Source organism: Mobula hypostoma, chromosome 2 (genome assembly GCF_963921235.1).
Source record: "Mobula hypostoma chromosome 2, sMobHyp1.1, whole genome shotgun sequence".
Lineage (NCBI taxonomy): Eukaryota > Metazoa > Chordata > Chondrichthyes > Myliobatiformes > Myliobatidae > Mobula > Mobula hypostoma.
The window spans coordinates 41,703,323-41,726,506 of record NC_086098.1 but is presented as its reverse complement, the minus strand read 5'-3'; the positions used below and the strand labels follow the sequence as shown (position 1 = coordinate 41,726,506).

General features: G+C 40.8%; 1 protein-coding gene across 10 annotated transcripts in view; it reads right to left on the bottom strand.

Annotated features, from left to right (window-relative positions):
- LOC134339515 (dystrobrevin beta) overlaps positions 1-23,184 on the bottom strand; it is a 587,877-nt gene that overhangs the window by 41,413 nt on the left and 523,280 nt on the right. For 8 of the 10 annotated variants that reach the window (XM_063036126.1, XM_063036119.1, XM_063036153.1 and 5 more), the window contains 2 exons: positions 5,335-5,494; positions 1,997-2,086 (listed from right to left, as the gene is read on the bottom strand). The exons of 1 other annotated variant lie outside the window; for it this stretch is intronic. In XM_063036126.1, coding sequence (XP_062892196.1) covers positions 1,997-2,086; positions 5,335-5,494 — 250 coding nt within the window. Of the gene's footprint in view, positions 1-1,996; positions 2,087-5,334; positions 5,495-22,129; positions 22,882-23,184 lie in introns of those variants that run through there. One more of the 10 variants, XM_063036186.1, reaches the window with a different exon arrangement.

Below are 23,184 nucleotides of genomic sequence, written 5' to 3'. Positions count from 1 at the left end.
CCAATAGGCTGGTCCTGGACTTATTTCCATCTGGCATAATTTACATATTGTTATTTAATCATTTATGGTTTTATATTGCTATATTTATACTCTATTCTTGGTTGGTGCAACTGTAACAAAACCCAATTTCCCCCGGTATCAATGAAGTATGTCTACCTATCTATCTATCTGTAGAAGAAACCACTGCAAAAGGTATGGAGATTATATTGAAAAAAGCAGGACTGAAACAATGCAAAAATAATCATGTGAAGAGAGACATTCTACAGCTGATCATCAAATGCCACATACAATACTAAGTTAAGTTTGATTAGCATCTGATACATTTTACCAGGAAGGATAATGCATACCCATTAAAGTCACACAGCTTGTTTATGTTATTGTTCAGGGTGGTACGGTATTGCGGGCAGGGGAAGAGTTGTCTATCTGCAGTGGTGTGCAGAAGATGAACCGAGCAAAGGCGATATATTTAACGACCATAAGGTTAAGAATGGAGTAATAACTCGAGGAAGTGAATGGGTCAAGGATAGGATGAAGGTTGCAGACATTGCCCCTGATAGTAGAGGAAAGTGAGACATTGACTATTTTTTGTGAACATTGTAGCCAAAAAAAAAAGATAGTTTGCTGGCTAGTTATTGGGTCAGAATAAAGTTTAAGGAAATGATGAGTGTATTTTGCAAAATAGAAAAACTTAAGATTGTATGCAAGAAAACAGGACGAAAGCTTTGGGATAACAACAATGATAGGTTGATAGGATAGAAGGTGGTCAGGTGCGAAAGGAAGATGTTAGAAGGAAAAAGACCTGATGTATGAACTGAATTAATCTTAAAGATTATTCCACAGGCAATGTAAAGCAAGAGTTGAAGATGTAGTTTGGAAGCTGGGCCTTAAGTTATTTTGGGAAATATAGAATGTCAAAGATGGAAGGAGGATTAAGCTATTCAGCTCTTCAAGTATGCTCTGCTCTATTCTCATTATCAAATCCCCCCTTCACAATCTCCTTGTGTATAAAAATCTATCTATCTCCATTTTTAAATATTTTTGGTGACTTAGCCTCCATTACCTTCTACAGAGAAGAATTCCATGGGTTTACCATCCTTTGAGTGAAAAAAATCTCTCCTCATCTGAGTCCTAATATTTTAACCTGGATCTTGAAACTGTCATCTCTGGCTGTAGGGAAACATCCTTACTGCATCCTATTGAGCCCTGTCAGAATGTTGTACATTTCAATCAGGTCCCTTCTCTGGTCTTCTAAACTCCAGTGAACATTGTCCTAGTCAACCCAATCTTTGCTAATTTGACAGTCTTGCCTTTCCAGGAATCAGTTATGTAAACTATAAATGAAATCACTTGATGACTAGTATATTCTTAGGCAAAGAGGAGAATAAATCTGCACACAATACACTAGGTGTGGTCTTGTCAAGGCCTTACACAGATTTAGCAAGACATCCTTGCTACGTTTCATGGGAAAGATGAACACAACCTGGACCATTTGGCAGACTTGGCACTAAGCATCACTCTGAACAGCAGAAAATTGCTCTGAAGGTATTATCCCATTACTATTCCTTATACAGATAGTGTAATGACAGCATCACATATTGTTTCATGACTTTCTGAACAAACAAGATGGCTCGTGCTATGGATCAGAGTCCTATTGGATATCAGAGTCATGCTGGATATGAAAAGAAGCAATGTGGGACAACCTGTAAATGGGAATGCAAGTACGATTATTGTTCTAGCTTTGGAAATATGCTGCTAGTTAAATTTAATTTAGGCAAATTTTGGATTACCATATCATGCTGCTAGTTAAATTTAATTTAAGCAAATTTTGGAGTACCATATCCCTTTAAGAGTAAGAACATTAGAGTTGGCACATTAAGCATGGATGGCACTTTTTTAAAAATAATAACTGTTTTGACAACAAAGAGCACAAATATAGCTTGTAGGTAAAACATTAGGGCAGTAAGATGATTCACTCAGTTTCAATGAATGTTCCTACCTGAATGGAGTTCCTTGACCAGCGAGGACATGGTGTTTGTAATGGAATCAGCTGCCACCAACAAATCATTCCGCAAGTTTCTGCGGGTTCCTGTGGAAAATTAAATTTAAAACTGCTGGTTCAGGCTGGTGAACGATCCATAACACTAAAAGAACATTCTGCATTGTAAATTAGAACTTATAAAGATATCTGCTCTAATTACCTGAAGATTCTAGAATGGATGTTCCAAGATTGGAGGGCAAAGTGGAAGAAAAAAAAGAGAACACATGGAGTAGAGATTGTAACTACTGGACTATCTCCCACAGAGATAGGGATTAACACTGGTATCATAATATGTTGTACAAACTTTACTGATTATACAACTGTATTTGACAGAAGAGCTATCTTGAATGACCATGGACAATCATATCTATTCATATCAGAAGCATTCATTTTATGAAACAAAGCTTCTGATTTGCTTTATTTATCATGATAAGCATCAGATTAACACATTATCTATTTTCCCTCCCTTTCTTATTTACTTCTTTGAAAGTTTCAAAATGTATTTTATTCATAAAGATTTCTAACATATATAATGAAGCTCACCCATCAAACTTCTCAACACAAGTAAAACTATTCCACTTATGTAATCTTAGCGTAGTATCATGTATCATCGATATAAAACGCTTAAGCAAACAGTTTATGGGGCATTAGTACAAACGGCATGTGTGTGATACACAATGACGGGAGGACCATAAACTGTAACCTTCCTCCTCAGGGCCTTAAAGTGACTACAAGCAGCTTCACGGACCTCTCAGCATCTAGTCCTGGATCTTAGGTTATGCAGGCTTGTGGCACTCAGTCATGAAACAAGAACTTCCACGGGCAGACTAGAAAGTGCTTTTCAAAGAGATGATAGCTCTAGAACAGTGGGTTTTATTTGCCTCAGTATGCGCCTCAAGGAAAAGCCTTGTTCATTTATTGGATGTGGAAACTGCTGTCACAGCTAGCGTTTATAACTTATAACTAATTCTTGATGATATGGTCCCGGTGAGCCTTCTTTCTGATGTCCATATGGTGAAGGCACTCTCTTGCTGTTATTGGTGAAAGCTCTTGGATTTACATTCAGCAATGACGGAGAAAGGGATATACATCAATTGAGTCAGTTTATGACTGGAATGGGAACTTGGCCATGGTTGAATTCCCATGTGCTTGCTGCACATGTCCGTTGAGATGGTAGCCTTCCTGGTTTTGAGTTTGACCAACTGTTACATTGAATTTTTTACACACTGTATCCTTTGTCTGGTATTTCTTTTTAAAGTCCCTTTTCTTGTAGAAACCATAAAGACAGGACTTCTTATTAATTATCATGTTCAAACTATAGACTCTTTGTCGCTGAGCCTTTATAGATCCAGATCAAGGATTTTCTTCAATTAAAATAATATGATTCAGGAGAAAAGGAACTTAAATGTACCAGAATTAGAAGCAACGAAGAATAGGAAGGGTAAATTATGAAATAATTCATTTACTGTCTTCCATACCAATGACATACAAATTATTACTACTTTGACAAGCTGAGTAAATAAATCTAAAATATAATGTTGTAGATTTAAACGACTGTGTGTGACAATTAAGTTATATTTAAAACTGCACTTGAAAATTTCAATGAAGAGGATATAAATGTTGTGATAATGTGCAATTTACTTCTGTGTGCACAAGAACATGAAGTGACAACAGAATAAACTCAACGTGATCAATTTACTGCATGAGAAGCCTCACTGCAACAACCAGTAACGTGCTGAAAGGACTCATCAATGGTTCCATTTAATATCGCCAAATCGGAAATAGGCTTAACAATGGTCAATTCAAGCTCTGCAAGATGCACTCCTCTCTTGACCTAGAATAGTCTTGATCCAGGCATGGGCACAAGTGTTGAATGCCACAGCAGTTTCCAATCTTGGCATCAAGACTACATTTGATTCAGAATTGTGCAAATGTCCCACAGCGAATGAGCGAATGGGCGAACGGGCCAAAGGACAGGTTCTCCTGCAACTTGAATCATGTACCATAGAGACAACAGCTGGTGTGGCTGGTCATATAATACAGTCCAGATGTCTCCCTCCCAGTACCACCAGCATTGCTGGATTCTCTGACTTCAATATTTTGAAGGCCAGTGTGGTCCAGGAGGTAAAGTATACCTTCTTCATTGACACTGAATCAGGCTGCAGACTGTTACAAATAGTTCATCTCTTGCCTCCAAGACTGAAGTCATGAGTTGGATGAAATTGCTATGATTACTCACATAAGTATTTAAGAAGCTCAAAGTACTCAGTTCAGAACATTGTCTGAATAATACTCTACACTATTGGAATTAGTGGCTAGGGTGTGTACCATCTACAGCAATGCAGCATACTTCATCAGTGTTTCCATTACCAGCAAGAAGAAAGAAGGATACACTTGAAAACACACTTACATCCAAATTTACTTCCATATAACATAGTATTCTAAGTCTGGTCTGAATTGCTGTTTCTTCACTACCTAGTGTCCTGAGTTCTCTACCTTGCAGCATTATAGAAACAGCATCACACTAATGACTAAAGTGGTTCAAGAAGAAAAGTCTTTCCCAGGGCACCAAGTAATGGGAAATCAATGCAATCCTGTCTCCATCCTGAGAACAAACTAACAACATTATCTTGAATTATACTTTCTACTTAAGTGTTTATCACTTGTAACTGATCGGAAGAAAATATAAAGGGACATACAGAAAGGAATGGCTATTTCACTACAATCTCATGTAACTTAGAGCTTGAATTACTAGCTGTAGTTTTAGGTTCAGTCATTTCCTTTGCAAGTTCAAGTCAAAACCATTGTTGTTCAGGTTGATGAATGAAAAATGAAAAGTTATAGGAAAGGTACGTCGTATCTGGAGTTTCTCTGGTTAGCGGAGGATTTCCCTCCACGCCTCTCTGACGTAGTGGGGAATCGCGTACGAGGCAGGTTACAGCAGTGGTTTGCTATAAATGTAGCCAAATTGACTTGTACCCAGAATGTTTATCTATACTCCCTAAGCTTCACGGATAGATTTTCCTTCCTTTTGGTAAATGTGCCTAAATAAGAATTACTGCTTCTTCAGCATCTCCTTCCACGATGGTGCTACTTATAAAATACATCTGTTCAGCCTAATTTCTACAAAAAAGCATGATTGTAATTTTGATATTACAAATGATGGGACATAGTAAGTCACCTCTTTAAAATCAGTAAACAGAATACATAGTTTAAAAAAAGCATCTTATCAACAAATCATGAAAGCATGCATGCATAACAATGAAAAGACAAGGTAATTAATATCTTACACTTACCTTGTGCAAAAGCTTCTTGCACATCTCCGCCAACCCCAGACAAGGAATCCTGAGGACCATGGGTTGGTGTGGAACAGGCAGACGTTGACCTTACAGGCATTGGCATGGGGCGGCTGGCACCATGACTAGGTGACGAACGAGGAGAACCGGCTGCTTGAGCCTGAAGATTTAGAGCACAGAACAAGTCTACCTCAAAACCCAGTCCATAACATCTTACAAACATAGAAACCAGGTCGACCATCCCTGAAGCAACCCATGATATCTTCTAAGATTACCACAGATAAATACACACCTATCTTCAGACTCACTGACTTGATACTATTCATAGTCACTATTTGCTCTCAATGTACTTAGTGCGCAAAAGTGCAAATTTCTATTTAACTGCACTTAACACACATAAAAGTTGCTGGTGAAGGCAACAGGCCAGGCAGCATCTCTAGGAAGAGGTACAGTCGACATCTCTGCAGATTTCCTCGTGTTTGCAGATTTAACTGCACTTTCTCTCTTTTACAATGAAGATTACACCATTACTTTATGATGGCCATTTAATTCGAAGTGCAAAAACACAGGTAAAGATAGACCACAATGTCCTCTCCCAGGAACACATATACTTCCTCAATAAGCTCCACTTACAGAGCTTGAGATCACTACACTCAAACAAGGTCATTCACTGGACTTGTCCTGCTCCTATAAAACTACTTTAACTAATCATGTTTCCCTGCCAAGAAACCTCTGAACAAAATAGCCCATCCTCCAGTAGCACACTGGGACAAACCTGCCTTTTATATCTCCAGCACCCATACCTTTCTGTAGGCCTCATGTTTTCATGTTCTGGCACAGCAGGTTTTGCTACTCTTTAACATTTGAAGCGCAACATCAGAGCTAAGAAGTCCATTCATTCAGTTTGTGGAACCAGGCGAATAGCCTTTCACAGGCATTAACAGAACCACAAAAACTGAGTGCAGGGCTGTTTCATGGCAACGGCCTGAAAGACCTGCTTTGTCAATATATTTGCTGCCTCAGACATATGGAAGCAGGCCAAGTAGCAGATGGCCAGCGGGTACAATTAGCCTCATTTTGCTGTGGCAGACTGAAAAGAAATAGCTAATAATTTTGCTCACCTTTTACTGTTAGTATTGACAGGCTTAAAAGTTACTTGTTGCTGCTACCCACTCTTGGTCGATTGGACTGTTTGTTGAGAGATGATGAAGACTTATTGAGGACAGTGATGTAATGGTGGCAATAATGTGGCTATTAATAAGTCTTAGAGAGTACAGGGTCACTTTTGTAGCAGAAAACAGAGATTTACCTCTGTCTTCACACACCGAGAATGCTGCTGAAAAAACATCCACTGGATGTCTGAGCTTGGCTTTCAACAAGTCTAGGTACACAAAGGTGAAGATGAATTCTATTGTTATTATTCACAAATAAGATGAAAAATACATTTAGAACAGTAAATGGCAACTTCTCTGACACAAAGCAAATGGTCGGTAATAAAGTACAACGACAGTTAAGTATAAAGATTTCTTGGAACTGATGCTTGTGAAATTGAGCAGTATCATGCCAGTACTTCCAGCACGATAAAGAGCTAATTTGTTGTAAATTTAATTTGTGAAGTGAAATGGCACTTTTTTTTTGGCATTCAGCAAACGGAGTAACTTTTAAAAGGAACATTATGTACGTGAATGAGGAGGAGTCAGCAGTTGATGCAAATCACCGTTCAGGAATGACCTGCACTTGGCCTACCAGACCGAGCCATGTTGATCCAGCAGGTGTGATGCATGAATGGCTTATCAGAATGGAGTTACAGCTCACAGTTCAGGGGAATAAATCAGAATTGGAATCAGGTTTAATATCATTGGCATGAGTAGTGAAATTTGTTGTTAAGTGACAGCATTGCAATACATAAAAATAAAGAATTGTGAATTACACTAAGTACATATTGCAGATTAAAAAGTTAAATTAAATATAGGTGGTGCAAAAAGAGGGAAAAAAGCAAGTTTGTAAAAGTAGTGAAGTAATGGGTTCAACGTCCATTCAGACATCTGATTACAGAGGGGATGAAGCTGTTCCTGAATCATAGAGTGTCTGCCACAGGTGGGTAAAAGGAACTGTGCTGACCACTGTTGTACATTCAGTAACCGGACACCGTCTGTATCTGAGGTGTAAGGGAGTCCTATGCGCAAGGACATATCAGAACTTTGGTGGCTGACCTCCACCATGACAGGGAGAAGACAAGACCTCGTTGAGAAGATCCACAAGCGGCAAAGAGTCCAAAGGAAGGTTGCTGAAGGAGAAGATCTGTTTGCATTTGCCACTGAGGCCAGCAGAGTTGCAGCTACACAGCCGTATGTGGATTTATGTCAGCTAAGGTAACTGTAACTGCTCATTTCTGAGCTGACAATTCATTCCTGGTAGCTGCATCAAACATCAGTCACACCTCCAAGTATATACTGTGCTGTGGCTTCGATGGGGTGATGAAATTCTTTGCTCAAGGTGAGGGGAATTCATCACCCCCTTCTTCAGTAATAGACATCAGTGGCACATCGTTGCAGACATCATAGACTTCCCCACCATTCAGAGGGAGTTGACAGAAGTCACACATCATGAAGGACGCAAATTAGAAACTTCAGCTTTCACGTCAACAGCAATGAGGTCCATTCCTAGTAAAGTCAACAACGACAGGGAAAAAAAAATCAGATGCTTCAAGTTGTGAACTGAAGAGCCTGTGGCAGTTTGTCAGACTGTGGCACTCTGGGTGGGATGGGCAGACTGTAGCACCCGGACAAAATGGGCAGACCGTGGCACCCTGGGCAGGATGGGCAGACTGTGGCATCCAGGGTGGGGTGGGTAGACTGTGGCACACTGGGCAGGTTGGGCAGTCTGTGGCACCCTGGGCAGGATGGGCAGACTGTGGCACCCCAGGTGAGATGGGCAGACTGTGGCACCCCAGGTGAGATGGGCAGACTGTGGCACTCTGGGCGGATTGGGTAGACTGTGGCACTCTGGGCGGATTGGGCAGACTGTGGCACCCTGGGCGAGATGGGCAGACTGTGGCACTCTGGGCGGGATGGGCAGACTGTGGCACCCAGGGTGGGTTGGGTAAACTGCGGCACCCTGGGCAGGATGGCAGACTGTGGCACCCAGAGGCAGTTTGTTCCAAAGCAACATGTGGCTCTTGAGTGACAAGGACCATCATGCCTGCTTCTTGATTCCAGTCAGAGCTCTACACACCGAAGTGCCATGGCCTCGTACTCAGAACTACGGAGTTCAGCAATGGAGTTGTGATTTTAATGGCTGAACTGGTAGCACATTTCAGAGAGGATCACTCATTTCACTGTCACCCCATCAGCCTACCCTATCACACTCTGACCCTTTTCTACAGCTACATGAGAAGAGGATCAAGGCTGGAAATCCGAGCAACACACACAAAATGCTGGAGGAACTCAGCAGACGAGGCTGCATCTATGAAAAAGAGTACAGTCGATGTTTACTTTCTGTGTTGATAGTTGATAGAAGTCAAAGTCTAGTTAATTTAATTGTCGTATGCACATGCACATGAATACACAGGTGCAACATAAGGCTACTTACAGCAGCGTTCCAGGCACATAGCATTATATAAACAGCATTCAGGAAAAAAAGGCATAAATTAAATGTAAAATTTGCACAAGAAATAAAAACACAATTGAAGTAAAAGCAAAGCCCAGTTTACTGCAAAGTGATCGGAGTGGTCATGGTATTACTAAACTGCAGTGGTGATCAGGGCTTTGACAGTTGGTTAAGAAGTTGAAGGGAGATAACCGTTCCAGAACTTGTTGTGTAGGCCTTCGGGCTTCTCTTTAGCTGATGGCACGGCCCAGTTAATAGGGATCTTTGACAGTGGATGTTGCTCTCTGGAAGCGGCACCTTCTGTACATACTAGCCATGGTGGAGAGGGATATGTCCACAATGTACTGAACAGAGCTCATGACTTTCTGCAGCTTCTTACATTGTTGTACAATCAAATTGCCACACTGTATCAGATCATCCTTTCCCGATGTGGCACATGCTTTAATTTCCACCAAGGCAGCCTGAATACTATTGCCATGGTTTGGAAAAGAGCTACTGCACAGGACCGAAAGAAGCTGCAGAAGGTTGTAAATCTAGTCAATAGACAATAGATGCAGGAGAGGCCATTCGGCCCTTCGAGCCAGCACCACCATGCACTGTGATCATGGCTGATCATCCACTATCAGTATCCAGTTCCTGCCTTATCCCCATAACCTTTGATTCCATTATCTTCAAGAGCTCTATCCATCTCTTTCTTGAAAGCATCCAGAGACTTGGCCTCCACAGCCTTCTGAGGCAGAGCATTCCATATATCCACCACTCTCTGGGTGAAAAAGTTTTTCCTCAACTCCATTCTAAATGGCCTACCCCTAATTCTTAAACTGTGGCCTCTGGTTCTGGACTCACCCATCAGCGGGAACATGCTTCCTGCCTGCAGCGTGTCCAATCCCTGAATAATCTTATATGTTTCAATAAGATCCCCTCTCAGCCTTCTAAATTCCAGAGTATACAAGGCCAGTTGCTCCAATCTTTCGACATATGACAGTCCCACCATCCCAGGAATTAACCTTGTGAACCTACGCTGTACTCCCTCAAAAGCAAGAATGTCCTTCCTCAAATTTGGAGACCAAAACTGCACACATAACTGCATACTCTAGGTGTGGTCTCACCAGGGCCCTGTACAGCTGCAGAAGGACCTCTTTGCTCTTACACTCAATTCCCCTTGTTATGAAGGCCAGCATGCCATTAGCTTTTTTCACTGCCTGCTGTACTTGCGTGCTTGCTTTCAGTGACTGATTTACAAGAACACCTAGATCTCGTTGTGCTTCCCTTTTTCCTACCTTGACTCTATTTAGACAATAATCTGCCTTCCCGTTCTTACCACCAAAGTGGATAACCTTACATTTATCCACATTAAACTGCATCTGCCATTGCATCTGCCCACCCACCCAGCCTGTCCAAGTCACCCAGCATTCTCACAACATCCTCCTCACATTTCACACTGCCGCCCAGCTTTGTGTCATCAGCAAATTTGCTAATGTTACTTTTAATTCCCTCATCTAAATCATTACTATATATTGTAAACAGCTGCGGTCCCAGCACTGAACCCTGTGGTACCCCACTGGTCACCGCCTGCCATTCCGAAAGGGACCCGTTAATCACTACTCTTTGTTTTCTGTCAGCCAGCCAATTTTCAATCCATGTCAGTACTCTGCCCCCAATACCATGTGCCCTAATTTTGCCCACTAATCTCCTATGTGGGGCTTTATCAAAGGCTTTCTGGAAGTCCAGGTACACTACATCCACTGGCTCTCCCTTGTCCATTTTCATAGTTACATCCTCAAAAAATTCCAGATTAGTCAAGCACGATTTCCCCTTCGTAAATCCATGCTGACTTGGACCAATCCTGTTATTGCTATCCAGATGTGTCATAATTTCATCTTTTATAATTGACTCCAGCACCTTCCCCACCGTCAGGCTAACCGGTCTATAATTCCCTGTTTTCTCTCTTCCTCCCTTCTTGAAGAGAGGGACAACATTAGCCACCCTCCAATCCACAGGAACTGATCCTGAATCTATAGAACATTGGAAAATGATTACCAATGCGTCCACGATTTCTAAAGCCACCTCAAGTACCCTGGGATGCAGACCATCAGGTCCCGGGGACTTATCAGCCTTCAGACCCAACAGCCTATCCAACACCATTTCCTGCCTAATATAAATTTCCTTCAGTTCATCCATTACCCTAGGTCTTTTGGCCACTATTACATCTGGGAGATTGTTTGTGTCTTCCCTAGTGAAGACAAGTCCAAAGTACCTGTACAACTAGTTTGCCATTTCCTTGTTCCCCATAATAAATTCACCCGCTTCTGTCTTCAAGGGCCCAATTTTGGTCTTAACTATTTTTTTCCTTTTCACATACCTAAAGAAGCTTTTGCTATCCTCCTTTATATTCTTGGCTAGTTTACTTTCGTACCTCATTTCTTCTCCGCGTATTGCCTTATTAGTTACCTTCTGTTGCTTTTTAAAAGTTTCCCAATCCGCGGCTTCCCACTCGTCTTCGCTATGTTATACTTCTTCTCTTTTATTTTTATACTGTCCATTACTGCCCTTGTCAGCCACGGCCTCCCCTTACTCCCCTTAGGATCTTTCTCCCTCTTTGGAACGAACTGATCCTGCACCTTCTGCATTATTCCCAGAAACACTTGCCATTGCTGTTTCACTGTCATCCCTGCTAGGGTATTGTTCCATTGAACTTTGGCCAGCTCCTCCCTCACAGCACCATAGTTCCCTTTGTTCAGCTGTAATACTGACACTTCCGAGTTTCCCTTCTCCCTCTCAAATTGTAGATTAAAACTTATCATATTATGGTCACTACCTCCTAATGGCTCCTTTACCTCAAGGTCCCTGATCAAATCCAGTTCATTGCACAACACTAAATCTAGAATTGCGTTCTCTCTGATAGGCTCCAGTACAAGCTGTTCTAAGAATACATCTCGGAGGGATTCCACAAACTCCCTTTCTTGGGGTCCAGTACCAACCTGATTCCTCCAGTCTACCTGCATGTCGAAGTCCCCCATAACAACTGTAGCATTACCTTTGCGACATGCCAATTTTAACTCTTGATTCAACTTACACCCTACATCCAGACTACTGTTTGGGAGCCTGTAGATAACTCCCATTAGGGTCTTTCTACCCTTCGAATTTCTCAGTTCTATCCATACTGACTCTACATCTCCTGATTCTATGTCCCCCCTCGCAAGGGACTGAATATCATTCCTCACCAACAGAGCCACCCCACCCCCTCTGCCCATCAGTCTGTCCTTTCGATAAGACGTATAACCTTGAATATTCATTTCCCAGGCCCTGTCCACTTGAAGCCATGTCTCTGTTATTCCCACAACATCATACTTACTCCATCTTGGGTACTAGCCTACAAAGTACTCAGGACATCTTTAGGGAGCAGTGTCTCAGAAAGGCAGCGTCCATTATTAAGGACCTCCAGCACCCAGGGCATGCCCTTGAAGCCCGAAGGCACACACTCAGCGATTCAGGAACAGCTTCTTCCCCTCTGCCATCCAATTCCTGAATGGACATTAAAGCTTTGGACACTACCTCACTTTTTTTTTAATATACAGTATTTCTGTTTTTGCACATTTTTAAAAATCTATTCAATATACATAATTAATTTACTTGTTTATTTATTATGTTTTATTTTATTTATTATTTTTTTCCCTCTCTCTGCTAGATTATGTATTGCACTGAACTGCTGCTGATAAGTTAACAAATTTTACGTCACATGCCAGTGATAATAAACCTGATTCTGATTATGAACCATCAGGCAGGGGCCTTACGAGCAGCAAGAATCATTTTTGCCACATTTTTGCTATTACCATTGGCATGCATGCCACCAATTTCTTGTAACTATCAACCTGAAGCTTACTTGAACAACACAAACAGTAACACGACTACAAATGACTGGGTACCTCACAGCAAGGGATTTGCCTCCTAATTCCTCAAAGCCTTATAACCCTCTTACTTATGGAAGTCAGCTGTGTCATGGAGTATTCTCCATTTGCTCGGAAAAGCACACCATCCACATTAATGACAAATAACAGGAAACACTGTGATGCCACAAATCTATTGAGAGAACCAAATTCCGGTTTATTATCATACATATATGTTGTGAAATTCTGTCGCAGTACAGTGCAAAACAAAAAAAATTACCAAGTTACAAAAGGAAGTATTCTAAAAAATAAATAAATAGTGGAAAGAGAGAGCAAGATATTGAGGTATTGTTCGTGGGTTGATGGACAGTTCAGAAATATGATGGCCAAGGGGAGAAGCTGTTCCTAAAATGTTGAGTGTGTCTTCAGGCTCCTGCAACTCCTCCCTCATGGTAGTAATAGCAGAGGGCATATCCTAGATGGTGAAGGTCCTTCCTTAATGACAGACGGCACCTTTTTAAGGCACCACCTTTTGAGTGGAGAGTAGAGAGGGTTGTGCCCATGAAGGAGCAGCTGAATTTACAACCCTCTGCAGTTCTTTTTGACTTAATGCATTGGAGCCTCCATATCAGTCAGCGATGGAATTGCTCAGAATTCTCTCCACGTACAATGATAGAAATTTGCTAGAGTCTTTGGTAACATACCAGAGATCACTGACCTTAAATGTTAACTCCATTTCTCTCTCTACAGATGCTGAGTGAAATTCTGAGTGTTCCCAGAAATATATAAACTTGACACTGTCCAGAAAAAAGTTCAAAAAAATTTTATCAAAGTACATACATGTCATCACATACAACCCTGAGAATCATTTTTCTGCGAGCATACTCAGTAAATCTATTGAAGAGTAACTACACAGGATAAATGAAAGATCAGCTGGAGTGCAGAATGCAACAAACTGTGCAAATGCAAATATAAATAAATAGCAGTAAATAATGAGAACATGAGATAACAAGGTAAAGAGCCCTCAAAGTAAGGTCATTGGTTGTAGGAACATCTCAATTGATGGGCAAGTGAATGGAGTTATCCCCTTTGTTTGAGAGCCTGATGGTTGAGGTGTAGTAACTGTTCTTGAACCTGGTGCTGTGAATGCAGAGGCTCCTGTACCTTCTATCTGATGGTAACATCAAGTTCTGGGTGGTGGGGATCTCCGATGATGAATGCCGCTTTCCTATGACAGTATTTCATGTAGATTTGTTCAATACTTGGGAGGGTTTTACTCGTGATGTACTGGGCTGAGTCCACTACCATCTGCAGGATTTTCCTTTCAAAGGAATTGGGAGTTTCGATACCAGGCCATGATGCAGCCAATCAATCCACTATCCACTACACACATATGGAAGTTTGTCAAAGCTTTAGATGATACACTGGAACTTTGCTGACTCCTAAGGAAGCAGAGGAACTACCATGCTTGCTTGCAATTGCACTTATACGCCGGGCCCAGGACAGATCCTCTGATACATCCTGGACAGGATATGAAAGCCTGTTTGAGTGGCACCGTGCCCACATAGCCTATAATTAACAAAATCCACAATAACCTGTCGAGACTTCTTCAGCAATTTCAAAAATGATTCCTATTTACACTCCAGCAAAGTAAGAAGAGCAATTCTCTGAGCACATCAACAAGTCTAAAGAAATTTGGCCTGTCCCCTAAAACACTCACTAATTTTTATAGATGCACCGTAGAAAGCATTCTTCTAGGGTGCATCACAACCTGGTATGGAAGTTGTCCTGTCCAAGACCAAAAGAAGCTGCAGAAGATCGTGAGCACGGCGCAGCACGTCACATAAACCAATCTTCCGTCCTTGGACTCACTTTACACCGCACGCTGTCGGAGCAGTGCTGTCAGGATAATCAAGGACACGACCCACCCAGCCAACACACTTTTCGTCCCTCTTCCCTCCGGGAGAAGGCTCAGGAGCTTGAAGACTCGTATGGCCAGATTTGGGAACAGCTTCTTTCCAACTGTGATAAGACTGCTGAACAGATCCTGACCCGGATCTGGGCCGTACCATCCAAGTATTCGGACCTGCCTCTCGGTTTTTTTTTGCACTACCTTACTTTCCATTTTTCTATTTTCTATTTATGATTTATAATTTAATTTTTATATTTACTAATTTTTACTATTTTTAATATTAATAATATTTAATTTTTGTAATCCAGGGAGGGGGAAGTGCAGAATCAAATATCGCTGTGATGATTTACGTTCTAGTATCAATTGTTTGGTGACAATAAAATATAAAGTCTGTCTCTAGGTTGTTCACAGGACAGTCACACTGTAGATTACAGCTGTGTAGAAACCCTACAGTTCCCTTCCTAACAGTACATCAGAACCTTCACCACAGCACTGCTACTGAGAATATACTTCTTTAGCATCTCCTTCAATGTTTATCAGACCTGATGTGTTTGTAATATATGTATCCTGTGACTGAATTATAATAGAACCAAGTAACCTCCAGCTCATCTTCCCTCCAAAGCTAACCCCCTCAGTATCTGCATGACAGCCATTTGCAAATGCAGGAACCAAATTATCCACCACACATCTATAAAAGTTTGTCAAAATTTTAGATGGCACACCATATTTCCACAGGATCCTAAGGAGGTAGAGGCATCGGTGTGCTTTCTTCACAATTGCACTTACGTGCTGGGTTCAGGACAGAACCTCTCCTATGCCCTGAGCAAGACACGATACAGCCTGTTTGAGTGGCACTTTACAACAAACCGCATCCACATTGCCTACAAGGATCAAAATGCACAACAACCTGTTGAGAACCAAACCTCCACACCCAATGAAGACGAAAATTATCCACCCAATGAAGAGCATAACTGTACACACATCAACTGGTTACAAGTGTGCATTTCACTGATTATAGCCATAGGGTTTACTGCAACCCATCCATGTTTGGCATTTCACTTCTGGCCTCACGCTGGCGTTCCTGAGCTGACAGCCACAGAGGGCTTCTCTGCTCCACTCCATTTTATTGACCGAGACATCCTGAGCTGCATCGGAAACTTGTGATACCTGCTCCTCCTTTTCCCAGATTTACCACAGCCTCTTGAAAAGCTTCCGCAACCAGTGGAACGAGTTCCAAAAGCTAATGCAGCAAATGAGCTCCCCTTGATGAGATGCAGTCAGTGGTTTAATCAGCACTGCAAAGTTTCAGCTGATGCTGGCAAGCCCTAAAATTATACCATGTGGATTGGCAGCATGCTGTTAAGCAGCATTGCTGACATTGGCTGGATGCTGCAGTCACGATCGGGAGGTGAAAATACGAACTGCAGCTGCAACCTTCACTGTGTCAAACCGTTTACACACTCAGTGCAATTGCAGCATATTCTCCAGTGTGGTACATTTTGGCAACAGACCTGCTTTAGTGACTTTGAAGTGCACTGCATTCTTTATGGAGTCTCTCTGCAGCAAAGAAAAGTAGCGAATATTGTCCCTAATGAATACAAAAGCCTTCAGAATCAGGTTTATTATCACTGACATACGTCATGAAATTTGCTGGTTTGTGCCAGCAGTACGGTGCAAGACATTTTTAAAAAATACCATATTACAATAAATAAATAAGGAGCGCAAAAGTGAAATAGCGAAGTAGTGTTCATAGAGCATTCAGAAACCCGATGACAGAGGCAAATCATTTATCCAATGTTTATTTTAATGTATTAAGGCAACTTAGGGCTGTAATCTACATGAGGGGTATTGTATAGTATTTCATCACGAAGTGCTCATGCACTATTTTAACAGATTATATATCATTTGATTGCAACTTCAGTCTTATAATCACTCTGTGGTATCCATTACTTCTTGCCTAATCAACTAAACTTCAGTGTGACACACGATAGGCACAGCAAATTGAATGTGGGCAGCATGGCAGTAGTAGAATTCCTCAGGTTATTATGGGAAAATAAAAATCAAATTGCAATTTTAGCTTCTGTGTTATCTATCCCTTGCTGAAAAACGTGATGCGATATTTGGTTTTGACAGCACTAGAATCATCAACAATGACCTCACTAACAATACTAAATGAAACAGATTATTCAGATGCTTTTGACAAAGAATTCCCTTAAATTAACATGGCAGCAAAATTCATCTGCAATTCCCAAAAATTCAGTGCAAAAATATTGCTTTAAGATGAAGCTATATTCCACAGGTTCAGCACACAATGTGGGCTAACACACCACCATTGGAGTGAGGGAGCCCTGTATCACTAGCTGTGCCATCCTGCTGAAGTTATGATGAACCTTGAACTTGTCTTAATTGTGTCAAAGTTCAAAGGGTGTAATGTTCAATAGTAGACTTTGAAGAAGGATATCTGACTATCTTTTCACAAGGCACAGGATAGACAGGTCCCACAGAGGAAGAAGTTCTCAAGTGGCAGGGGTAGGCAACCACGGCTGACAAAGGAAGTTAAGGACTGTATAAAAGTCAAGGAAAGGGCATACAAGGTAGCAAAAGTGAGTGGGACATTGGATGATTGGAAAGCTTTTAAAATTCAACAAAAGGCAACTAAAAAAACTATAAGAAAGAAAAAGATGAACTATGAGGGCAGACTACCAATAATATAAAGCAGGAACCAAAAGATTTTTCCAGTTATATAAAGAGGTAAAGGGAGGTGAGTGTTGATATTGGACTACTGGAAAATGATGCTTGTGAGGTAGTAATGGGGGACAAAGAAATGGCAGATGAAATTAATGGATACTTTACATCAGTCTTCACTTTGGAAGGCACTAGCAGTGTGCAAGAGGTCCATGAGAGTCAGGGAGCAGGAGTGAGTGCCATTGCTGTTACAAAGAAAGAAGTGCTAGGCAAAATTCAAAGGACTTAAAGTGCTTAAGTCACCTGGGCCAGATGGACTACATGCCAGCATCCTGGGACAGGTCGCTAAAAAGATGATGGATGCATTGGTCATGATCTTTCAAGAATCACTTGATTCTGGCATGATCTCAGAGGATTGCAAATGTCATTCCACTCTTTAAGAAGGGAGGAAGGCAAAAAAAAAAGGCAATTATAGGCCAGTGAGCCTAACCTCAGTGGTTGGGGAAGTGTTGGAGTCTATTATTAAGCATGAGGTTTTAAGGTATTTGGAGACTAATGATAAAATAAGTCAAAGTCAGAATGGTTTCTTTCATAGGCAAGAATGTGCTAGAACTCTTCGAGGAGGTAACAAGCAGGGTGGACAAAGGAGAGACAGTGGATGTCATTTACTTGGATTTTCAGAAAGCGTTTGATAAGGAGCCACACATAAGGCTGCTTAACAAGATAAAATCCTATGGCGTTAAAGGAAAGACTGGCATGGATAGCAGAATGGCTGACAGGCAGGAGGCAGCAAGTGGGAATTAAAAGTGGCCTTTTCTGGTTGGCTGCTGGTGACTAGTAGTGTTCCTCAGGGGTCAGTATTGGGACCACTGCTTTTCACATTGTTTGTCAATGATTTAGATAATGGAATTGATGGCTTTGTGGCAAAGTTTGCGGATGATACAAAGATAGGTGGAAGGGTAGATAGAGCTGAGAAAGCAATGTGATTGCAGCAGGACTTAGACAAATTGGAGGAGTGGGCAAAAACATGGCAGATAGAATACAGTGTTGGGAATTGTATGATAATGCATTTTACTAAAATGGACAATAGTGCAGACAATGATCTAAATGGGAAGAATGTTCAAACTTCAGAGGTATAGAGGGACATAGGAGTCATTGTGCAAGACTCCCAAAAGGTTAATTTACAGGTTGAGTCTGTGATAAAGAAGGCAAATGCACTGTTGGCAATTATTTCAAAGGGAATAGAGTGTAAAAGCAAGGAGATAATGCTGAGCCTTTATAAGACAATAGTTAGGCTGCACTCAGAGCATTGACAACAGTTTTGGGTCCCATATCTCAGAAAAGATGTGTTGTCATTGGAGAGAGTCCAGAGGAGGTTCACGAGGATGATTTCAGGAATGAAGGGGTTAACATGAGGAGCATTTGGCAGCTTTGTACCTGTATTTACTGGAATTTAGAAGAATGCCGGGGGTGGGGGGGCAGGGAGTCTCATTGAAACCTACTGATGTTGAAAGGACTAGATGGGTGGATGTGGAGATGATGTTTCTTCTGGTGGGGGTATCCAGAAATAGAGGGCACAGCCTCAAAATTGAGAGGCGACCCTTTAGAACTAAAGAGGAACTTTTTTAGCCAAAGAGTAGTAAATCTGTGAAATGCTCTGCCACAGACTACGGTGGAGGCCAAGTTCCGTGCATGTACTTAAGGCAGATGTTGATCGGTGGGCACGTGGCCAAGTGGTTAAGGCACTGGACTGCTGATCTGAAGGTTGTGAGTTCGATCCCCAGCTGAAGCAGCGTGTTGTATCCTTGAGCAAGGCACTTAACCACATGGTGCTCTGCGACGACATTGGTGCCAAGCTGTATGGGTCCTAATGCCCTTCCCTTGGACAACATCAGTGTCATGGAGAGGGGAGACTTGCAGCATGGGCAACTGCCGGTCTTCCATACAACCTTGCCCAGGCCTGCACCCTGGACAGTGAAGACTTTCCCGGTGCAGATCCATGGTCTCGCAAGACAAACGGATGCCTTATTGATCGTTTCCTGATTCGTCAGGACATCAAAGGTTAGAGCAAGAAGCCAGGTGTAATGGTTTCAGTGGGATCTGGGATCAGCCATGATGGAATGGCAGAGCAGACTCGATGGGCTGAATGGCCTAATTCTGCTCCAATGTCTTATGGTCTTATCTGGTGTCACATCCAACATCTTTCATCAATAAGTGTCTTAAATGCATTTAAACTGCATTGAACTCACTGTGTTTTAAGATGTTGCAACTAAATTGACAGCTTTAATAACAACATTTCAAACAAAATGTCTACATGATGCTGAAACTACTGTACATGTCCCAGAAATGCTATACTTCCTTGAACATATACTGTACGGGTGCCCTTCGACATGATCAATGTTTCCTGAGGTACTTGAGAGAGAGATTGATTGATACACAAGTTCTTCAACTGAAATGGAAATGGAAATCGGATGGCCTTAACATGGGACACCTTCACCACCAATCCTACGTTGATTCAATATGGCAACTCATAAGCAACTTTTGGGATTGGTAACAAATGCTGGCCTTGCATTTATTGTGGTAATGCAATGATTACCATTGCAAAAAGACTGACAGAAGTGGATAGTGAAGTGTCATACCACCACATATCACTGATGAAAATAAAGTCGACCATATGTGTTGTCAGGGATTATTGTACAGTAGTTCTTGATTACATTTCACACAGTTATCTTTTACCCATTTTACTTGCACCATACATTCCATATTTTTCACATCATCATGAATTATTTCTGCGAACATCAATCACCTCCCTTCAAAATAACAAAGCTATTCTGCATGAATTTTTTTCCTTGTGCAGTTCTGTCAGATTTTTCTTATTTAAGCAAATAAAAATGACTCATGAGAATTAGATTTTGTTCCATTCAACAACTCTCAGATGAATAGTATTTCAAGATATCAAACAGGTTTATGTGCTTACAAGATATACTACTCAATTTGACCATCAAGGAAAAACAAGGAGTAGCAAAATTCAGATAAAGTAATCAAACAAGCAAATGTTATAGATTTATATTATAGAGACATGGAGCCATTGAGTACAAAAGCAAGCCCTTCGACCTAACTTGTCTAACTTGTCGACCAAGATGTTAATCTGAGCTAGTCCCATTTACTTCAGGTTGACCCAAATCTCTCTAAACCTGTTCTATCCACGTACCTGTCGAAATATCTTTAGAACACTGTCACTGTACCCAGCGCTACAGCTTCCTCCAGCAGTTTGTTCCATATTACAAACATATTTAATATTTTGAAGACTTAAATCAAAACTAATGATTTTGAGACGCGAGGATATGCCATAATTGATTTCTGAACACGAATGTGGTCTCATGACCATTGATGACAATTTGACTAAGCCAGTACCTGCTTTAATGCTCTTATTTTGCAGTAACTGAGGACACACCCATGAAACCAGCAGTCTGCTATGATTAATTTTCCCTTTATTCACTGGAGCAGCAGTACTGTTTTCACACATTGTTTAGATATGTAGTTTTTTTATTGTTTGCAAGAGGTATTTTGTGATTAAATACCTCAAGTTACCATTTTTCTTAATATACCTTCTCAGCAGATTGCTACCTGCATCCACACCACAAACTTTGATTAGGTGTTGCTGCAACACATCAATACAAAATGGCAAAACATTGTAGCTACTTTCACCGACACTATTTAAAGACTTTGGAGGAGGATTTCCCACAGTGATTTTCCCATATTTACTGTAATTTGATTTGCAAAATGGTTATTTCTGCACTTTTTTCCAGCATTTCTCTGGTTTCTCCACTGAGGTTATATTGCCACTTGAGAACACCTGAGAAAATTCACACCTATTAATCATAAACTTCAAAACAACCATATATGCTCCATTAAGATTAGGCTCAAAAGTAATAATATTACGAATCAGTCACGAACAATCTATTGCTATTTTTTTGACAAAATTACATGCTTGGGAATAAACTCAGGGTGAATGTTTTGACTTGGGTATGCACTCACTGTCAGCACATTGAAGTTATCAGGAGATTTAATGGTAAAACATGGAATTCCTGATATACAAGGTGAAGGGATTCCGCCTGCATGGAAAAGCCATTTTTCATCCCAAAGTCTATCATAATGAAGAATATTTATCAAAACGTTGGAATTGTTAAAAGCAAGGCACAGCTCTTCAAGTTCGGTTGATTGGTAGGAACTGGGTATTTTAAACATAATTACACATTTTTATGGAATTGTTTTACATTTCCCAATAAAAAGTGGAAAACCAAACATCAAAGGGATCACTGGTAGCCTGCAAGATGAATGAGTAAATTAGCAAGTGTTAGCTAAAACTGGATTTTAAATTGCTTACAAGACTTCAGTTATCTCTACAGGGAGTGCTGGATAACGCTCATCTATTCTTTCAATGAATGGACAATTTTAAATCGTTTAATTGGTGGTAAATTAAAACAATATGGCATACAGTGAAGACATCGGCTTTTTGCCAAGTTCCTCATTAAGGAACCAAACAGGAGACAAATCTCAAACATTGTTAAAATTTAATGATATTATTTCCATGTTTTAAAATATCCTATCATGAGATAGGAAAACAATAATTTACAGTGCATTAGGGTTATATCATTCCACTTAACAAGAGAAAATAATCCAAAGGATAGGAAGATTTGAATGCTAGTGTAGGAGCTCTCTTGGGATTATATTTCTATTCTATAAATCATAATTTGAAGGTTATTAAGAGATGTTGGAACAGAATAATAAAATCCTGCGACCATACCATGTATGCCGAGCAATGTATGGAGATGGCTACTCACACTGCCTAGACAGTATTGCAGGAGGATATCAACCATGAAAGGCATTAATCAAAAAGACAAAAACAACAGGAATTCTGCAGATGCTGGAAATTCAAGCAACACACATAAAAGTTGCTGGTGAACGCAGCAGGCCAGGCAGCATCTCTAGGAAGAGGTGCAGTCGACGTTTCAGGCCGAGACCCTTCGTCAGGACTAACTGAAGGAAGAGTGAGTAAGGGATTTGAAAGTTGGAGGGGGAGGGGGAGATCAGTTCAAGTCTGAAAGATTTTCCTGTTTACCCCTCCATCACCACCTCATAACCAGAAAAAAGTGCAAAAAAAACTTAAAAACCAAATTAAAAACAGACAAGAAGTTTTTTTTATATATAAGTTTCTTGCTCATGTGTTTTTATGATAGAAAGCCTGTTATTCATTAAACAGTGATCTATTTCTGAATCTTCATTAAATTCTGGCATCAAATGTTCGACATCAAACACTTCTGAACAAAGCGGTTACAGAGACGTGGAATGATCAACAGCATTGCTGGGTCTTTCCTTGTTCATTTGACTCCTATTATGTTTGAATTAAGTAGTGTGTAACCATCAAAAAATTCTGGCAAATCTGCTAGCTATCTGAAAAATAAAACAAATATTTAGTTTGATTTTATTAACGGAAACAAAATCTGCTGTTTATACGTAAACAAAATTTGTGAAATCAGTCTTGTTTCTGAATTAGAAGATCACATTTTAACGACTTGTTCCCAATTCGAAATACTTAGCTTGGACTGATGCTTAAGTGGAGCACTGTATCAAAAATATCACCTTCCAATTGAAATAAAGGTGTTGGATGAGGCGAAGCACAGATGGTGCAATGGATCACTGATAGATGAAGGAAACAAATATTAAGGATTTTCATGAAGATCCCACCCTGAGTCT